This window comes from Paralichthys olivaceus, chromosome 4 (genome assembly GCF_024713975.1).
Source record: "Paralichthys olivaceus isolate ysfri-2021 chromosome 4, ASM2471397v2, whole genome shotgun sequence".
In the NCBI taxonomy this organism is placed as follows: domain Eukaryota; kingdom Metazoa; phylum Chordata; class Actinopteri; order Pleuronectiformes; family Paralichthyidae; genus Paralichthys; species Paralichthys olivaceus.
In genome coordinates, this window is record NC_091096.1 from 350,001 (window position 1) to 370,000 (window position 20,000).

Consider the following 20,000-nt stretch of genomic DNA (forward strand, 5'->3'; position numbering starts at 1 on the left):
CTCCGTCCTCCTCCTCTCTTCCATCATCTCCTTACAGCCGCCCGTCTTCCCACCTCCTTCAGTCCATCTGTCCACTACAGTTAAACAAACAGAAAACCGTCTCGTCCAATCAGCTCAGGGCTCGTCTTAGGGTTTTTTCACGTCGTCCTCTTGCAAAGGAGAAGTGAAGAGGGTCAGACTGTGTGGTCTCTTTTCTCCTGTGGACCTTTTGTTCTCTCATCTGTCCTCTCGTTCTGTGTCATTGTCCTGTCTCTCGTGTCCTCTGTCTCTGTGTCCTGTCCTGTCTCTGTGTCCTTGTCCTGTCTCTCGTCCTCGTTTTCCTCCTCCCTGTCCTCTCCTTCCTCTCCTATCTCTGTCCCTTCATCTCACTGTTGATGCTCAGACTGTCACAAACCGTCTCACTGATGATTTTCCGTCACTAACATCTTGTCCTCAGACGTCCAGTGCAAACTTGTGTCTGTCCTCTAACTCTTCCCGTCTGCAGCGTCAGGTCCAGGAGCTGCTGAACTGATGATGATGTTTCTGTTACAGGACTCCAGGTTCCACATCATGATGATTTCTGTCGTCAGTGTTGATGCTTGTGACTCGTCTGTGGCTTCACTTTTCAGTTTCATCCTCAGTGTGGGAGACTTAAAATGTTTGTTTCCTCCTGAGACGAGGACACAGTGAGACGAGTTGTTGTCTTTATTATCGTGGGAAATCTGTTGTTTTTTAAGTGTTGTTCAGTCTCCAGCTCAGAGACGTGAAAGCTTCTGTGACGCGTTTCCTGTTTCCTCTGAATCCACAACGTCGGACCAGAGTCAGAAGAGGAAGTGACTCCGTCTGTTATTAACTTAAAATGATGAAACTTCTGCTGCAGCTCAGTTTCAATGATGAGTAACAGATGGAGCAGCAGCTTCTTGAATCATTTCTCTTTGTGATCATCTCTTTATTTTCTATATGAGTGTTTCTTCTCTCAGTGATTTGAATGGTGTCCAGACTCTACACACACACTGCCTCTGTCCTCCTCTGCAAGCACGACTGACCTGTATTCTGCAAACACGACTCACCACTTCCTGTTCACCAACCAATCAACACCTCAGCTCACCCAAAGCAAAGAGACTTGAATATATCTGAATCAGACAAAACCCAACACATCATCAGAACGTTAACACAGAGAACCTGTTGATTTAGAACCATCCACACGCAACCTGGTCAGGACGATCCCGAACATTATGACCTCATCTGTCTCTATGGCAACAAATCAGAATATAATTAAACCAAAGATCTGGAAAAATCTGCATCAGATCTTCATCTTCTCTGATGATTTGCATTGAAAAGGCTGCTGACTGATATTTTTTAATATTTCAGTTGAAAAAAATGAAAAATAAAACGATCTGCACATTTCAAATAAACGATTCTCTGGGTAGTTGACAGAAATGATAAATTATTCAATATCAAGGATCAGACTCTGTGGGAGTTGAACCGACAACCCTTGTATCCCTGTGCTGCCTTGCTCTGATGCTGCTGTTCAGAGCCGACACATGAAAGTTTTAATGTTCCCTGTTGCCGTGATGGTTAAAGAGATGTCACACCAAAAAATTAAATGTTTTATTTTATCGAAATGTCGAAAAGCAAAAGAAAACCTTTTACTTAAACTAATCAACTCATCTATGTGCAGTGACAGCGCCCCCTAGAGTAACAAACCAGAACCTCCAGATCATTCTGTCCTGATTTAATGTAGCTGGAAAAAACTGTTCTCAACAAAGAGATGGAAATAAAGGAACAAATCAAATGTGGATGTGTTAAACTAAAAGATGAGCTTTAATAACAGAAAGTCTGCACTCAGCATTTCCTATATATTTGTATATATATAACCACAGTTTGAAAACTGTTTCTGTGAACAGAGTTTAAGTGCCACTAAAACTGAGATGTTTGGAAACAATGACATAGACGGAGCCTCTTGCTTATTTTCAGTCACAACATAAACTTCACTGATTGGTCAGGCTCCTGTCACATGACCTTCCAGAAGAAACACGGAGAATCAAAGAGTAACTGACCCTGTCGTTCACGTACATTCTGTATTTTACTATGATGCAGCTGTTTGCATGTGGAGGAGACCAGCTGTTATTATTATATTACGTGCATGACCGGTGTACATGTGGATGAGGATTAAAACTGAGACAGAGACAAACGCTCGCGGACAGAAATGGTCGTCGTATGTTTACCAGCTGGTCTCTCTGGTATTTAGCCTCTAGCGGAGGTGGAGGAGAGATCAGAGGAACAGCTGAAGACAGACAAGAGTAGATCAAACAGGTCAGGAGTCTGAAACACAAGAGGACAAAACTTACACTGAACTCACCAACCTGCCTGGATTCCTCCTGCCCATAGGTGGCAGCACTAGACCATGAATCCCAGTAAATAACAAAGGTGAAATGAATTAAGGTGGAATAGTTCACTCATGGGAGTGACAGGGAGTAAAGCAAGAGACACACAGGACAGTAAGTTTCAAAATAAAAGAGTTAACAAAGAACTCCACATGCAAACAAAGAAAAGAAAAAATGCAAAGCAACCGTGAGCAACATAAATAAAGACTCTCATCATGTCTCAGAGTCAGAATCGGACGTCTGCTCAAACACAAACAATGAAAATTTACATTAATGTTGTCCAGTGAATTTTAAACATATCAAACAGTTTTTAATCAATTAATGCTTCAAAATTTCATCTCGCTGCAAAAAGTGTGAATAACAATAAAAAGGAGAAAGAAGAAGAAAAAGTCGTAAAATCAGTAATAAGGGAGGTTTCTCAATCATTGAAAAATCTCAGAAAACCGATTTTAATGTTTTATTATTAGATTTTTATAATTTCACACAGTCAAAGCTGACGGCCTCAAATGTCTTGTTTTGTTTGACAGTTCAGAAAGTTTCTGTTTATTGTCATGTGACAAAGAAAAGTTTAACGATTTTGATTCATTGGCTAAATTGGAGGTCTTTTCACTTCACATTCTCAAACCCCATCTTTAAACGTTTCATAGATTAATTCAGAAACCTGAAAACATCCGGTTTTCTTGAGGGGACCGTGATGATGTCTTATTCTACAGGTCAGAAAGAGACGAGAGAAAACATGTGGTCATGTGATGCAGCATCTTTCTGCTAACGAGGCCTCTTTCATTATGAAGGTTCCTCTCAGAACTGACAGAGACATGGGTTCTCTGGGTAGAACCAAGGTTCTAAGATCCTAAATGGAACCAAAACAAGACCCAGAGATTACGTTAAACAGCAGATCTGTTTGTGTGTGTGTGTGTGTTGGGGGTGCATTAATTAACGTGTGTGTTTCCTTTTCACCTGTAGCCGTACCCGACTGACATCACCGGCCAGCTCAACCTATCAGATCCCTCCGTCAGCACCGTGGTCTGAGAGAGAGAGAGAGAGAGAGAGAGAGAGAGAGAGAGAGAGAGCAAGCTTCACTGCTGCTGCTGAGCCTTACACACACACACACGCACGCAAGCACACACACACACACACACACACACACACACACACACACACACACACACACACACACACACACACACACAGCATCTGTAAACCTAAACCGCTCCAATGACACAGTCGCCTTGCTCCGCTTGTAGCCGTCAGCCTCCTCTATCCTGAGGGTGTTTTATTTTGAAAGGACTGGTTTTATTTTGGTGGGTGTCTGTGATGTTGTACAGTTCCTGTCTGTCACACTGATTGATTGCACTTATTTATCAAAAGCTTGATCTGCTGACGACACTTTCGTCTTCGACGTGTAAAATCAGACACAGCTGAACAAAAACGCAAAAAACATATCGATCAGGAGCCTGATCATCCGGAACCAGATCATCCGGAACCAGATCATCCGGAACCAGATCATCTGGAACCAGATCATCGGGAGCCTGATCATCTGGAACCAGATCATCTGGAACCAGATCATCCGGAACCAGATCATCGGGAACCAGATCATCTGGAACCAGATCATCGGGAACCAGATCATCCGGAACCAGATCATCCGGAACCAGATCATCGGGAACCAGATCATCAGGAGCCTGATCATCTGGAACCAGATCATCAGGAGCCTGATCATCAGGAACCAGATCATCTGGAACCAGATCATCTGGAACCAGATCATCGGGAGCCTGATCATCTGGAACCAGATCATCTGGAACCAGATCATCCGGAACCAGATCATCGGGAACCAGATCATCTGGAACCAGATCATCGGGAACCAGATCATCCGGAACCAGATCATCCGGAACCAGATCATCGGGAACCAGATCATCAGGAGCCTGATCATCTGGAACCAGATCATCAGGAGCCTGATCATCTGGAACCAGATCATCTGGAACCAGATCATCGGGAACCAGATCATCCGGAACCAGATCATCGGGAACCAGATCATCAGGAGCCTGATCATCTGGAACCAGATCATCAGGAGCCTGATCATCTGGAACCAGATCATCCGGAACCAGATCATCGGGAACCAGATCATCTGGAACCAGATCATCGGGAACCAGATCATCCGGAACCAGATCATCCGGAACCAGATCATCTGGAACCAGATCATCCGGAACCAGATCATCCGGAACCAGATCATCGGGAGCCTGATCATCTGGAACCTGATCATCGGGAGCCTGATCATCTGGAACCTGATCATCCGGAACCTGATCATCCGGAACCAGATCATCCGGAACCAGATCATCGGGAGCCTGATCATCCGGAACCAGATCATCCGGAGCCTGATCATCGGGAGCCTGATCACTGATCAAAGTGTTGTAGGTGGGTGGAGCCTCTGGGACCAGAAGGAACCACAGACGTTTGTGTGGTTCAGTCACTGACACATTTTTACTGACACCCCCACACAGCCCTTGTTGTTATTGTGATAATGAGAAACGTTTGTATTTAGGTTATTTGAGTGATTAACAAAGTCCTGAAAGATGTTTCTCATCAAAGAGATTTTTCAGGTTGTTGTTGAACGTCTCGTTCAAACAGTTTCAATGATACGAGACGTGTTATTGGTTTGATTCATTGGTCAATATTAAAAACATCTTTACATCTGATTAGTGACATTAAAGTTTAAAACATAAACGTGTAAATCAACAAATTTTAGAGTTTTCTAAATGACTTCCTGTCCTAGAGGCTCCACCTCCACACCTTCTGACAGTCCCAGTGCAAGCTGGGAAATGTAGTCACTGCTCCACTGCTGATGATGTCAGTCTCTGATGACCTCCACTTCACTGCCAACAACACGTGATCATCCTGTTGTTCAATCCTGTTAATGAACCATTTGATCTTAATAATTAACTGCGAGTTAGCTGTGTTCATTCACATGATTAATCAACCCTCATGTTAACACTATTGATTAATCATGTTAATGAACTCTGCTAAATAGCAATGTGTAGTGATCCTGTTGATTAACCCAGTTAATGAATCCTGCTAGTTAATCCTGTTAATTACTTCTGTAAACCTTTAACGGTATTCCTTTAACCTCGTAATTAATCCAGTTTTTAATCCTGTCGTTCTGTGAAAACACAACATGCGAATGAAAATAATCAAGAGCCGAGAGCTGCACTGAGAACAACAGACGCTGATCGATTGTCCGTCAGTTGTTATATTGGGAGTTAGGATATAGATTCTGATGTTACATATTAAAAAGTTTCACATTTTCTGAACAGAGAAACGTTTTGATCAGTTTTCAACCAATAAATCCACATTTTCTTAATTGGACCAAAAACAAAATGGATGTTAGCAGCTAGCTCCCAAGTGTGAACAACTACTATTCTGAGTAATGCTAACACTGATGCTAACACTCATGCTAATGTAGAAACTGAAATTGCTATGACTGAAGCTAATTCACCATCTAATGCTAACAGTAGTTATCTTTGTTTTTTCAACAGGAAATTATGTAATAATTAATAACAGGATGTATTAAGTAAAAACAAATTCACTCAAACTCGGATGTACTAGCCACGGCTAACTATAGCTACCAATAAAATGACTGAATGTTAACATGAGGCCTAGCTTCGCTAATCCAGGCTAATCACATGTAACAAAGACCAACACAGCTAATGCTTATGCTCCAGAACGTTTATTAGGCCAACATGGCTGAAGCTAACGCTACAGACAAAGCTAACTTTAAATACAGTGTTAACACAGCTAATGCTAATCAGACTTTATTTCTGTCCCTTAAACTCAGTAGTGAAATCGTTCTGAGCATTTTAAAGACCTGCGTAGCCTATGCTAAGCTAACACTTGTTATTTTTCCATCCATCCGGATTATCAATGCTAATCATGATTCTTTGTAGATGAGCCTCCACTGTTTTAAGTTAAATGTTACATTTTGAGCAAAACACGAAGACGAAGAAAATATAAAAATATAAATATAAAAACAAACATTTCATCTCATTGTTGAAGTTGTGAATCAACAAGTGTAAAAGAAATAATTATAATGTCTTTTGATGAATTTACTTTTGTGTAATATTATTAATATTAAGTGAAGATCATCAATCAATCAATATTAGAAATGTATTTAGTGATGGATGCATTATAATTCAAATAATAATTATTGATACGATGAATAAAACAAACCCCTGAGGACTTTTATTTTGAATTTATGTTTTTAGAAAATAAGATTATTTTTATATTGGTATTAAAACCCTCAGACATCGGTTGTATTTTCTGATCAAGAGTTTTTGTTTCCTGAAGCGATTTTATCCTCGTCGTCACAGACATGTTTGTTTTCCGTCATGTTAATAAGACCTTTTATTCATTATTAGTTATATTTACTATTCATTTTATTTATAACTTGTAATATATGGATTGATGATGTCATGTTAACATGATGGATAATCAATGGATTGAACACTGAGACGGTTCAGTTACTGTGATTCATCCTTTTTACTTTTAAAAACTTTTATTGAAATATAATGATTTCCACGTATAACCAGCAGGTGTCAGTAACTGTGTTGAAGTGTGATGTAGCACGGAAAGAAAATACTGAAGTATTTGTACTGAGTAAATGTACTCAGTTACTGTGATTGTTCTCAGTGACGTTCTCAGGTTCCTGTTCTGAAGCTCAGCTGCTTCACGACTCACTTTATTAAACCTTGACGACGCCATGGCAACATCCATGTTCCTGTGCAGAATATGACCATTGATGATCAGTGAGCCGGCGACACGTTAACCACCAGGAGCTGCTTCTTCTTCTTCTTGTTTTTATTGTTACAGTTTGTTCGTCTACATCAGAGGCAGAAACTGAGTTTTTAGTTATTTTCTCTGCAGCTTTGATTCACAGGCCAGTTTGTTTTGTTTAAATCTCCAGAAACAGACGTCACAGGTTTGATTCCTTGTGTTTATGTGTGTCCAATCAAAGCATCAAGCTGCGTCGTGATTGGTCGTCAACAGCAGCCAATAGCTCTGAATGTGGATCCGGGATTCAATCAGGAACATGAATCATTTAAATTCTGCTTGAGTGAAAACCTGGTTTTATAAAGTGAGTCTGTGTCTGCTGCTCCGTCTGACGCTTTCTGATGATGTCACAGTTTCATGATTTTATTTTCACTGGTGTACAGAAGAAAATGCTGTTTGTATAGAATCTGTGTTCGTGTACAAACTGAAGTCAGAGGTTAAACTTTCTATACAGACGTGATGCCGTTTTCACTTTTCTGTCTTGTGAACATTGAAACTGTAGAAGAAGTTTCCCTCCCTCTGACACAAACGCTCATTTGTTTTGTTTGTGTTCCTCTGACGACATGTAGCCGCTCGACTCCGAGCTTCTGCTGTTTCTCATCGAACATAAAGAGTCAAACTCAAGCCGTCGTTTTTATTTGGTCTCCTGAAGATGATTCAATGACCTTTGACCTCAACTTGAAATAAAATCTAAACAGGAAGTAAAACTAAACAGGAATATAAACAATGTTTAGTTCTTCTATTTAAAAACTAAACTTAAAATAAAGAACCAGAGAGAACTTCTTGTTGGGAGTGTTATTATTATTGTTAATAACAACAACAATAATAACATTGTTGGTAACACTTGAGTTTAGGGAACACACTGTTAGCCACTAATTCGTGAGTAATACGAGTATGTGTTAATGATCAATAAGATCTGCATTAAGCATCTCTACATATGTGTTAGGTATTTATTCAACAATGTCTTATTCTTACTGAATAGGTCGTTTATTCTTGACAAACCCTTAATAAGCAGCTAGTTAGTCTTGAGGTGAAGTTGCTGATATATAATATGGATCAAAGTAGACTCCTAATACATTATGTACTAATATGTTGCTGCTCTGTCTCAACTGGTAGATTATTAAGACAGTGTGTGACGAGTCTATAGCCTCTTTATTTTGAACCATACTAAATACTAATAACTTACGATCATGGCCAACTAGTGGCCTCCTAAGGATTTACCAAGAATAAACCAGTTGTTAAGTAAAAATAAGAAAGTGTTCAATTACAAACCTTACTGAGCACTAATAGAAATCCTTATTAGTTATGTATTAATGACTAATACTGTGTTCCCTAAAGTGTTACCCATTGGTATTATTGATAATATTAGAATTGATATTGTTGTGATTATATTTGATGTAAACAAACAAACAGACACTTGTTGACATGGAGACGCAGCAGCTTCAGATTCTCCTCCTCCTGTTGTCACAGTCACACTGAAGCACATCAGTCCTAAGTGGAGCTGAGAAGAGGAGGATGAAGAGGAAGAGGAGGAGGAGGACACATCAAACCCTGCAGTTCTGAATCAATTATTCTCCTCCTCCTCTTCCTCCTCTTCTTCCTCCTCTTCCTCCTCTTCTTCCTCCTCTTCTTCCTCTGTGTGACAGTCGACCAACCTGAAGCATCAGACACATAAACTGGACAAACTGATGAATCAATAATGAAAAAGTGTCTGAACTCTACTGATGAAGAATGACGGTAGTCTGTTAGTTCAGTGGGTCAGAACTCAGTAAAGGTTCTGTGGTGATTTCAAACATATCGGATGTGATTCAGCTTCAGATCCACAGTCTGAGATCAGTGCTAACCGTCGTCTCTTCTCTGTCTGTGGACAAACTTCAGTCAGAGACCTTCTGTCCTGACGTCTCTTTACCTCGTTGATTACCACGTGTTTCATTTCTTGGTGAGTTTGAATTCTTCACGGAGCTTAGTTTAGTTTAGTTGATGGAAGACCCATCTGGAGAACCCTGGGACCACCCGGAACCACCCGGAGAACCCTGGAACCACAGGAGAACCCTGGAACCACAGGAGAACCCTGGGACCACAGGAGAACCCTGGAACCACAGGAGAACCCTGGAACAACAGGAGAACCCTGGAACCACAGGAGAACCCTGGGAACCTCTCCAGACTTGATGAGTTTGACATCTGTTAGTGGGGGGGGGGGGGGGGGGGGGGGGGGGGGCACTCAGTTGCTGTTGCGCGTGCAGCTGAAACAACAGGGACGGAAATAAGAGCCTCGTCTTCAAAATAAAGTTAAAATATAAAATGTAAATCTGTTCCAACATGAAGCGTTTTTAAAAGACGACTACAACGTTTTGATTTGGTTTGTTTTATATTTATTACCAATCAGATATTAGATGAATCAATGCTGTTCCCGTGACAACACGTGTTTCTCAAAGCTTCTCATGGTTCCAGGTGTTGAACCTCTGGATCTGTTCCCGAGTCGCTCAGCTTGAACTCTGAGAACTTCTGTCACACTTCATCTATTTTGAAGGGCTTGAACGGAAGTCTCTTGTTTTAGTTTGGTAAATTGTCTCTGATGTCTCGTGTCAGTCTGTGGAGCAGCGCGAGCGACTCAGCTGTTTAAACTTCAGACGGTCTGGTCCTGGTCCTGATTCTAGTCCTGATCCCGATCCTGGTCCTGGTCCTGATTCTAGTCCTGATCCTGATCCTGATCCTGGTCCTGGTCCTGGTCCTGATCCTGATCCTGGTCCTGATTCTAGTCCTGGTCCTGGTTCTGGACTAAAACCGGACCATGGAAACGTTTTTCTCAGTTTTTTTAACAAACTCTTGACTTTAATTTATCTTTGTTTTTAGGTCTTCAGGTTTAGTGTCTGTCCCGGTCTCTGTCCCGGTTTCTGTCCCAGTCCTCTGCGGGAACAGGAGAGCGGGTGTCGGGTCTGAAGTTCTCCGACAGACCGGACCGTCCTCGGTTCTCAGCCCGGGTTGCGGTCTCTCGTGGTCCCGGACAGAGAAGCGGCTCGTCCCGCGGAGCTGGTCCCACAGCCCGGGTTAGAACGATGAAGATCCGGGGACTGGTTCTCATCGGTCTCTGTCTGACCCTCCACACATGCCGGGCCTTCCCAAACCAGCTGCCCGCCCTAAGCGCCGCGCCGCCCGGCCTGCCCTCCCTGAGCGACCCGCTGCTGGACTATGAGGAGCCTGGAGGCGGGGGCCCGGGGGGCCCGGGGGGCTGCGACACGTGTGAGCCGGACCTGTGCCCGGAGACCCGCGGCTGCAGAGCCGGGCTGGTGCCGGACTCCTGCGGTTGCTGTCAGGAGTGCGGGAACCTGGAGGGACAAGCCTGCGACCCGGGGAACCGGAGCGTGTTTTACGGGCTGTGCGGGACCGGGCTGCGGTGTCAGGGGGAAGGAGGGGGGCGAGGGGCGGGGGAGGATGAAGATGAAGATGAACAGGTGTGTGTGTGTGAACATCTGGAGGTTGTATGTGGATCTGATGGAAGAACATACATGAACATGTGTCAGTTCAGAGAGGAAGTGTCCTCCAGACCAGAGCTCACCACCCGAGGGACAGGCCCCTGCAAGACAGGTACCTCACCTGTCTGTCTGTGTCTCACCTGTCTGTGTCTCACCTGTCTGTGTCTCACCTGTCTGTCTGTGTCACATCTGTCTGTCTGTAACTAACCTGTCTGTCTGTGTCTCATCTGTCTGTCTGTGTCTCACCTGTCTGTCTGTGTCTCACCTGTCTGTCTGTGTCTCACCTGTCTGTCTGTGTCTCACCTGTCTGTCTGTGTCTCACCTGTCTGTGTCTCACCTGTCTGTGTCTCACCTGTCTGTCTGTGTCACATCTGTCTGTCTGTGTCTCACCTGTCTGTCTGTGTCACATCTGTCTGTCTGTAACTTACCTGTCTGTCTGTGTCTCATCTGTCTGTCTGTGTCTCACCTGTCTGTCTGTGTCTCACCTGTCTGTGTCTCACCTGTCTGTGTCTCACCTGTCTGTCTGTGTCACATCTGTCTGTCTGTGTCTCACCTGTCTGTCTGTGTCACATCTGTCTGTCTGTAACTTACCTGTCTGTCTGTGTCTCACCTGTCTGTGTCTCACCTGTCTGTGTCTCATCTGTCTGTCTGTGTCACATATGTCTGTCTGTGTCTCACCTGTCTGTCTGTGTCTCATCTGTCTGTCTGTGTCTCACCTGTCTGTCTGTGTCACATCTGTCTGTCTGTGTCTCACCTGTCTGTCTGTGTCGCATCTGTCTGTCTGTGTCTCACCTGTCTGTCTGTGTCACATCTGTCTGTCTGTAACTAACCTGTCTGTCTGTGTCTCACCTGTCTGTGTCTCACCTGTCTGTCTGTGTCACATCTGTCTGTCTGTGTCTCACCTGTCTGTCTGTGTCACATCTGTCTGTCTGTGTCTCACCTGTCTGTCTGTGTCACATCTGTCTGTCTGTGTCTCACCTGTCTGTCTGTGTCACATCTGTCTGTCTGTGTCGCATCTGTCTGTCTGTGTCTCACCTGTCTGTCTGTGTCGCATCTGTCTGTCTGTGTCTCACCTGTCTGTCTGTGTCACATATGTCTGTCTGTGTCTCACCTGTCTGTCTGTGTCTCATCTGTCTGTCTGTGTCACGTCTGTCTGTCTGTAACTAACCTGTCTGTCTGTCTGTCTCACCTGTCTGTCTGTGTCACATCTGTCTGTCTGTGTCTCACCTGTCTGTCTGTGTCTCACCTGTCTGTCTGTGTCACGTCTGTCTGTCTGTAAGTAACCTGTCTGTCTGTGTCTCACCTGTCTGTCTGTGTCACGTCTGTCTGCCTGTAACTAACCTGTCTGTCTGTGTCTCACCTGTCTGTCTGTGTCTCACCTGTCTGTCTGTGTCACATCTGTCTGTCTGTGTCTCACCTGTCTGTCTGTGTCACGTCTGTCTGTCTGTAAGTAACCTGTCTGTCTGTGTCTCACCTGTCTGTCTGTGTCCAGACACTGACCCAGACATTTGTCCTCACATACAGAACATGTCAGTGGTTCAGTTCATGTCTCCTCCATGTTAGCAGAGGGACAGGGCCAAACTAAGATCAAAGTTCAATAAAAGTTTATGAAAGGTGTGTGAACATGTGTCAGCGTGTCCTCCCTGTCTCTCAGTTCCCGTCATTAAGGTTCCTCCTCGGAGTCAGGTGAACGGGACAGGAAGTAGACTGGTGTTCCTGTGCGAGGTGTTTGCGTTTCCGATGGCGCTGGTGGAGTGGAAGAAGGAGGGGCGAGACGTGGTCCTGCCCGGTGACGACCCGCACATCTCTGTCCAGGTACAGACGCTCTGCTGACACAACTCCCCGTTTGTACGTCTGATTTCCTGTCCCTCTCTGTCCGTCTCACAGTCTCGGGGCGGTCCTCTGAAATTCGAGCTCTCCAGTTGGCTGCAGATTGAGGGGGCGGAGCCCGGAGATTCTGGGACCTATCACTGCATTGCCCATAACAACCTGGGATCTGTCTCCGCCTCCGCTGTACTGGGAGTACTTGGAACAGGTGAGCGGTTACACCTGTCCTGGTCTTAAAGGGACACACACGTGTTTCACGTCGTCTTAAAGGGACACTAACATGTAACCTCTCTCCCAGAGGAGCTGTCGTCCTACCTGGCCAACAGCGTCTCAGAGATGAAGCAGTTGATGGACACCACAGACTACGAGCAGGACTCCTACTGATCCACATGAGACTTCCTGTCATGTGTCGTCCATCACAGACTGTGGCGTCTCTGAAATCGACAGATTGAGCTTCAGGTCACTTGATGATGATGAATGAAGATATATATATATAATATAAATAAGCATATTTATATATAATGATAATGTCTGTATCAGTTTCTCTTCATTCTGAATGTGACAGGGAGGATTTTCTATTTGTCTGTAACTTTGATTCTTATATTTTCTGATGTTTATGTAGCACTCTAACTTTGTTTAGATGACTGCTTTACAAATACAGTTATTATTATTATGATGGGTTTTCTCTAAAGTATCTTTCTGAATTGTATCTGAGGCTCAAACTGAACATTTCTCTCTCTCACGTCAGACCCACATTTCTCTTTCATTGCTCGTTTGGTGACCATTGGTTGAACACTGGTTTTCAGAATGCATTGTGGGATATGGAGTCCACTGTGTGAGGTTTAATTACTGTTAGTAAAGTCAATGTACGTATTTATGTCTGGATCTTTTCAAAGAAATTCACACACTCGTCCACTGATGATTGATTTGATGTTGGGAGAGAGGACACCTGAGGAGACCCAGCAAGCTAATGTTAGCGTGTTAGCACCGACCCACCGTCTCTGATGGTGTTTAAAGAACATGAATGATCTTCAGGAGCCGCTCAGACAGACGCTTCCTGCTGCTCGACCACAGGAAGTGACAGAGCAGCAGAAACTAAATCCTCTGTGTCTGTTTCCACTCAGAGGAAACTGAAGCCACATGTGGTGAATCCATTCACTCAGACTGTAACCATAGCAACGAGTTCTGTTTAATATTGACTGTGGATATTAAACCTGTCTCTGGAGCCACAGTCTGTTCCAAGATAAACTGAGAAGAAGAAGATAATGAAGATGAAGATGAAGAAGAAGATGATGAAGAAGTTAAAGAAGATAAAGAAGATATAGAAGATAAAGAAGATGATGAAGAAGATAAAGAAGATGATGAAGAAGATAAAGAAGATGATGAAGAAGATAAAGAAGAAGAAGTTAAAGAAGATGAAGAAGAAGAAGAAATTAAAGAAGATGAAGAAGAAGAAGAAATTAAAGAAGATGAAGATGAAGAAGAAGAAGCTCAGACCGTTTCCTCCAGGCCGCCAGGGGGCGACAGAGCAGCTCAGCGACAGCGGATCCATCCTGTGTTGACATGTAGCGGAGTTAGCATTAGCTTGTGCTGTGCGGTAAGATGAACTATAATTAAATCGAATTAAACTAAAGTAAACTTCGAACAGATCTGATGAATCGCTTACATCCGGGTCTGTTCTCTCAAAAAGGACGCTTGGTCCTCCTAGCGTTAGCATGTTAGCTAATCCACCGAGACCCGAACCATGAAAGAAAAATGCTCATTTAAAGTTTGTTTGATAATTACCATAAAAGGAATTCAGTATCTGATATAAATTAGAACTGCTCGTGAATCTAACATCACCACTATTACATTCGGCTTTGGTGACAAACAGCAGTCATCTGTTATTTAAATAAAAATCAATTGAGTTTGTTTGAATTCACTGACGTGTTTCTCTGAGATTCAGGCAGAAACCAATGAGGTGACCGCTGGTAAAATGTAATAAATGTAAACGGAGTTCTTTATGTGGGAGCGACTCGTTGTTTAAAGTTAATAACGGAAGTTTGTTCGCAGTAAGTTTTGTGAAAGTGATGAAAGTGATGTTGTAACGTTAATGTGATCGTTACTCTACAGACTCGTGTGACTAGTTCATTACGTCACACAGCGCTGACGTTGTGCTTCTGTTCATTTAGGGTCAGAGGTCAAAGGTGAGCTGGGGCAGTCTTCATCATGGTGAAGCAGCAGCGGAGGACAGACAGGTGAGGATGAGGAGGAGCTGCTTCATCCTCACGTCAGCTGACGACCATTAAATCAACTGAAACCCAACGACTGATCACTGATCAGCTCCTCCAGCTCACACAACAGGGAAGATCATGCCTCAACCTCTTGAACATGTTTTCTCTGTGCTCTCCCTGCAGGAGTTTTCTTCCTGCAGCAGGAAGCAGTGTGGAGCAGGTTCGATTCCATATTGGTCCTGTACAGAGGAGACCGCCGGCGTCGCTGCACCAGGTACATAAAACAACCCGCTGCCGCCCGTCTGCTCTCATGGATCAACTTCACTGTGTTTTTTTGTTTTTTTAAGGGTTCAGGCAGGAAGTGGGCGGGCTCAGGGACAGGAAGTGCTGACAGCTGGCAGCGCTGCAGCAGCTCCACCACCACAGAAGAAGAGAGAGGAAATACACATGGAGACCTGGGACTGGGAGGTTCAGGAGAGACAAAGAGGGCGAGACTGGATGGGTCAGTCAGAGACGCTGGCGTCCCCTAGAGGCTACAGAGTTCATTACAAAGAGTTTAAAATAAAACTTCAGATTAGATATTATTTTTTCATTGGTTGCTAATCTATCAATAATCTGTCATGTGTCGAACATTTTCCCTTCAGAATCACAGAGTCGTCTGCTCAGGTCCCGGCATCATGTGATCAACCAGCCAATGAGAGCAGCTTGGCAGGAGGTGAGTTTATCACTTATATACTCTGTAAAGCTGCTTTCACACGTGAGCTCCAGGTAGAATCCAGAGAATCGTCTCCAGAGAATCGTCTCCAGAGTTCATGTTTCACAGCTGAAATACTCAGCAGCAGGTTTTCTGCTCAGACTCGTTCAGCATCAGATCCTCCTCGTTCTTCAGGTGAGAGGTGGAGCAGACAGACAGGAAGTGATCATGTTTTCACCTGACACCGTCGTCAGCTCTTATCACCACAAACTGTCTGTGTCTTCTACGTGTGTGTCAGCACTTTGTCACCAGAGACATTTGTTTGTGTTTCTTGTCATCAGATGGTGTTTCCTGCAGAGTTCCCCCTCTTGACCAGCAGGTGGCAGCAGAGCTTAGTGAGGACAGCAGAGCAGCTGAGGTGAGGTCATGATTCTCAGGTTTTCACTGTGGTGACTTGAGTGACATGTTGTAATGTGTGTGTGTGTGTGTGTTTGTGTGTAGCTGCAGAGTGTGGGGTCACTAAAGGTCACCATCCAGCGGAGCAGTGAGAGCAGAGAGTTTGGACAGACAGACAGTACGGCAGAGACACAGACAGGTGGACTCCACTGTCACGTCTGTAACCTCACCTGTCGCTCTGTACAGGTGAGAATCAGCTCAACGATCAGTGAGCAGTGTTTTACAAATACCACATCCACAGTGTGTGTGTGTGTGTGTGTGTGTGTGTGTTCAGGTGTTTCATGAACACATGTCAGGAGCAGAGCACATGAAGAAACTTCAGGAGATCACACACTCCATCAACCTCAACACACACACATTGCAGGACAGGTATGAACACACACACACACACACACACACACACACACACACACACACACACACACACACACACACACACACACACACTGGACCAACATGAGCCAGACTGCTATCTTGTCGTCCTCCAGGGGGCGTCGGCCTCACACTCAGCGCTGGTGTGACTCCTGTCAGACTCACTTCAGTGGTGACATCATCATCCATCGACAGACAAAACAACACAAGGTGAGAGGCTGATGACATCACAGGGTCAGAGCGTGACATCATCAGTTCATCAAACACAAACGTTAGCAACTCGTTAGCTTTACCATCTAAGTTAGATACAGTAGCTAACTGTGGGTTCCCCCGTGTGTGTCTCTATGATCCAGATGTGTAAGCAGCTGTGTCGTCCCTTCTGTCCCGTGTGTAAACGTCACTTCAGGACTCCCAGGAAGTTTGTGGAACACATGAAGTCTCCACAACACAAACAGAAGGTCAGCAGGGGGCGCCGTAGAGTCCACAGATACACACACTGCACACAGCAGCAGCATCACATGACATCATGTTTCTTCCCAGGTACACCAGCAGGAGGCGCAGGAGGAGGAGCTGATCACAGTGGATGCTGTCGGCTGCTTCGAGGGGGAGAAGGAGGAAGTAGAAGTAGCTGAAGAAGAAGAAGAGGAAGAAGAAGAGGAAGAAGAAGAAAAGGAGGGTGATGCAAAAAAAGAGGCAGCAGATGAGAAAGTGTTGCAGGTTCGACCTGATTTCACATTTTCTCTTTTTCTCTTTGGTTTCATGAAAGTGATCATATAAATCAGTGTGTGTGTGTGTGTGTGTGTGTGTGTGTGTGTGTGTGTGTGTGTGTGTGTGTGTGTGTGTGTGTGTGTGTGTGTGTGTGTGTGTTGCAGACAGCTGACACTGATGACTACACCCCCCACACTACTTACGGTGGGTGATGACCTCTGTCGCCCCCTGTGGTCGAGTTCATGAAAACTGACTGATGATTTGTGTGTGTGTGTGTGTGTGTGTGTGTGTGTGTGTGTGTGTGTGTGTGTGTGTGTGTGTGTGTGCTGACAAGGAGGAAAAGAATCTGAAATCTGTCTGTGTCTCAACAGGAAGTAGTTTTGTGGTTCCTGTGTCTGGTTTCCTGTGTCGACTCTGCAACAAGTTTTTTCAAAGAGAGATGACGGCACGACACACACACTGCAGGACACGCACACACTACCTGAACCTGCAGGTAACACACACACACACACACTACCTGAACCTGCAGGTAACACACACACACACTACCTGAACCTGCAGGTAACACACGCACACGCACACACACACACACACACACACTGCAGGACACGCACACACTACCTGAACCTGCAGGTAACACACGCACACACACACACGCACACACACACACACACACACACACACACACACACACACACACAAACAGCTGAGTGTGTGTTGTTTTGTGTTTCAGAGGAGTCAGAAGAAACAAGACGAGGACACGCCTCCTGTGACTTGACCTGCTCACACTGTATCCCATCATGCATCTGGAGACTTCCTTTAACAGAAACCCTGAATTTATCAATTGATCCTGATCATGTTTCTGTAGAATCATTGATCCAGAGAATCTGACGCTGATGTGAAGGATGTTGATCAAAGGAAGGATTCTACATTTGACTCAACATCACAACAGTCCGTCCCACAGAGACTCAACATCACAACAGTCCGTCCCACAGAGACTCAACAACACAACAGTCCGTCCCACAGAGACTCAACAACACAACAGTCCGTCCCACAGAGACTCAACGTCACAACAGTCCGTCCCACAGAGACTCAACATCACAACAGTCCGTCCCACAGAGACTCAACAACACAACAGTCCGTCCCACAGAGACTCAACATCACAACAGTCCGTCCCACAGAGACTCAACATCACAACAGTCCGTCCCACAGAGACTCAACGTCACAACAGTCCGTCCCACAGAGACTCAACATCACAACAGTCCGTCCCACAGAGACTCAACATCACGTCCTTCATGTGAGAGGCTTTAGTGTTTGGAGGTGAACCAGGTGTTGAAGGTGAGGACGGATTCAACCAGTGTCCAGGCTTCAGATGTCCATGCTGAGTTTCCTCAGCAGGAGGCGCTGTTGTGCTTTTTGTAAACTAGGTGAGTGAGCACAACAGACGGAGGTTTAGACTGAACCTGCCGCACCTGAGCTCACGGGATTCTCACTCAATGTTTTGACCAGGTCGTGTGACGGTGTTTGGACGGAGCGTTGTCGGCTGAGCCACCAGGGCCACGTTTATTTATATGATACGTGAGTTTGAGTCCGAAATCAAACGTGTTCTCGTCAAGAACCAGAACGTTCAGTGTTTTTCATGTCAACGAGTCACGAGTCCCACAAATCAAACACACAGTAGACAAAAGATCTGAGTCATCAAAGGAACAATAGTTCAAATCTGATGATCGTTTTATTAACGAGCGTTTTGTTTGAATCTAAGCTACAAAATAAAACGAAGAGTGACTTGTGATGAGGACAGTGTCCAGCAGGTGGAGCTGTTTATCTGCTCAACTGTCTGTCGGCTCTCCTCTCTCTCCCCCTCCTCCCCTCCTCACTATCTCTCTCTCTCCTCTCCTTCACTCCCTCATTATCTTTCTCTCTCTCTCTCCTCTCTTCCCCTCCTTCCCACTATCTCTCTCTTTTCTCCCCTCTTCCCCCTCTCCTCCCCATGTCTCTCTCCTCCCCCGGTGGAGGCAGATGTCTCCTCACTGAGTCTGGTTCTTGAGGTTTCTCTCTGTTAATGAGGAGTTTCTCCTCCACAGACTCAAAGTGCTGCTCATGGTTCACCTGTTGGTTTCTCTAGATGAAGAAGATCTGAAGCTCTTCACCTTCTCTGTGAAGAGTCTGGAGTTCATGGATATTAGGATTTGGTGCCACACAAATAAAACTGAATTGAATTGTCTCTCTCTGTCTCTGAATCTGAAATCATTTACATTGAACAGATGCTTTTGTGCAAAGCGACTTACAATAAGTACATTTGTCACAAGAGAGAAACCACAACAAATCTCCGTCGATGGGGTAAAACGAAATATAGAAACAATTGTCGAACCCTCATCTGAGGATCGTAACTTGTGTTTTCATTCATTATTATTCGTATTAGTGATGACCTCATTGACTCTTGAATGTAAACACTGTTTGCATATTTACATTTATAGACAGGCACCTTGTGACACCCCTAGGGTCCTGGGGGCGTGGTCAAGCTACTGACTAGAGAACCGCCCCACAGCTAGCTTACATGTACACGTGTTGCAGGTAAGATCAGTGTAACGGGTGCATATAGATGAAGGAGTAAATCGTATGTGCATGACATGTACGCCATGATAGTAGTATGATGAATGTTAACGTTGCATTAGACGAGTGTGTGTTGCCGTACTTCATCTGTCCATAATGAGTAACGATGTCCGTACCGTGGTATCTGCTAAACCGTCATTTAGGACGAATGTGTTTTATTCTGAGTGAGTCAATCTCTATAGATGTAGTATAAGTACTGCCATGTACTTCATGTGAGTTAGAGCAGAACCAGGACTGTTGGATAGATGAGGTACTGATCAGAGGACCGTCCCGCAGCTAGCTCACATGTAGCAACAGGGTGATGCAGAAGATAAAGCCTGGACCCCCGTGTTAACTCATGCACGCCTGGAAGTGTATGTTGTCTCCACGTGTGCAACACACACACAAGGTACACACACATGCACAGACACACACGGTACAATCACACACAGTCTTTTCCAGCTGCTGCTTTTTGGAGAAA

The 20,000-nt window shown here is 44.6% G+C and overlaps 3 protein-coding genes across 5 annotated transcripts in view; all 3 read left to right on the top strand.

Moving 5' to 3' along the window:
- Positions 1 to 3,556, top strand: part of grin1b (glutamate receptor, ionotropic, N-methyl D-aspartate 1b) — a 35,964-nt gene extending 32,408 nt beyond the window's left edge. For all 3 annotated transcript variants that reach the window (XM_069523174.1, XM_069523170.1, XM_069523172.1), the window contains one exon: positions 3,330 to 3,556. In XM_069523174.1, coding sequence (XP_069379275.1) covers positions 3,330 to 3,395 — 66 coding nt within the window. In that variant the 3' untranslated portion in view covers positions 3,396 to 3,556. The remainder of the gene's footprint in view (positions 1 to 3,329) is intronic.
- Positions 3,557 to 9,418: 5,862 nt separating this feature from the next.
- On the top strand, positions 9,419 to 13,357 carry LOC138407419 (kazal-type serine protease inhibitor domain-containing protein 1-like). The gene is made up of 4 exons (XM_069523186.1): positions 9,419 to 10,769; positions 12,312 to 12,472; positions 12,545 to 12,692; positions 12,783 to 13,357. Exons 1-4 carry the CDS (start codon positions 10,241 to 10,243, stop codon positions 12,866 to 12,868), a joined length of 924 nt encoding a protein of 307 aa, XP_069379287.1. The 5' UTR covers positions 9,419 to 10,240; the 3' UTR covers positions 12,869 to 13,357.
- Positions 13,358 to 13,951: 594 nt separating this feature from the next.
- On the top strand, positions 13,952 to 19,151 carry ciz1b (cdkn1a interacting zinc finger protein 1b). Its single transcript, XM_069523185.1, has 14 exons — positions 13,952 to 14,081; positions 14,656 to 14,721; positions 14,881 to 14,971; positions 15,045 to 15,199; positions 15,342 to 15,412; positions 15,733 to 15,809; positions 15,893 to 16,033; positions 16,122 to 16,216; positions 16,336 to 16,429; positions 16,573 to 16,677; positions 16,760 to 16,936; positions 17,092 to 17,131; positions 17,299 to 17,420; positions 17,661 to 19,151. The coding sequence occupies exons 2-14, from the start codon at positions 14,693 to 14,695 to the stop codon at positions 17,703 to 17,705; spliced, it is 1,242 nt and encodes a 413-aa protein (XP_069379286.1). The 5' UTR covers positions 13,952 to 14,081; positions 14,656 to 14,692; the 3' UTR covers positions 17,706 to 19,151.
- Positions 19,152 to 20,000: the final 849 nt, after the last annotated feature.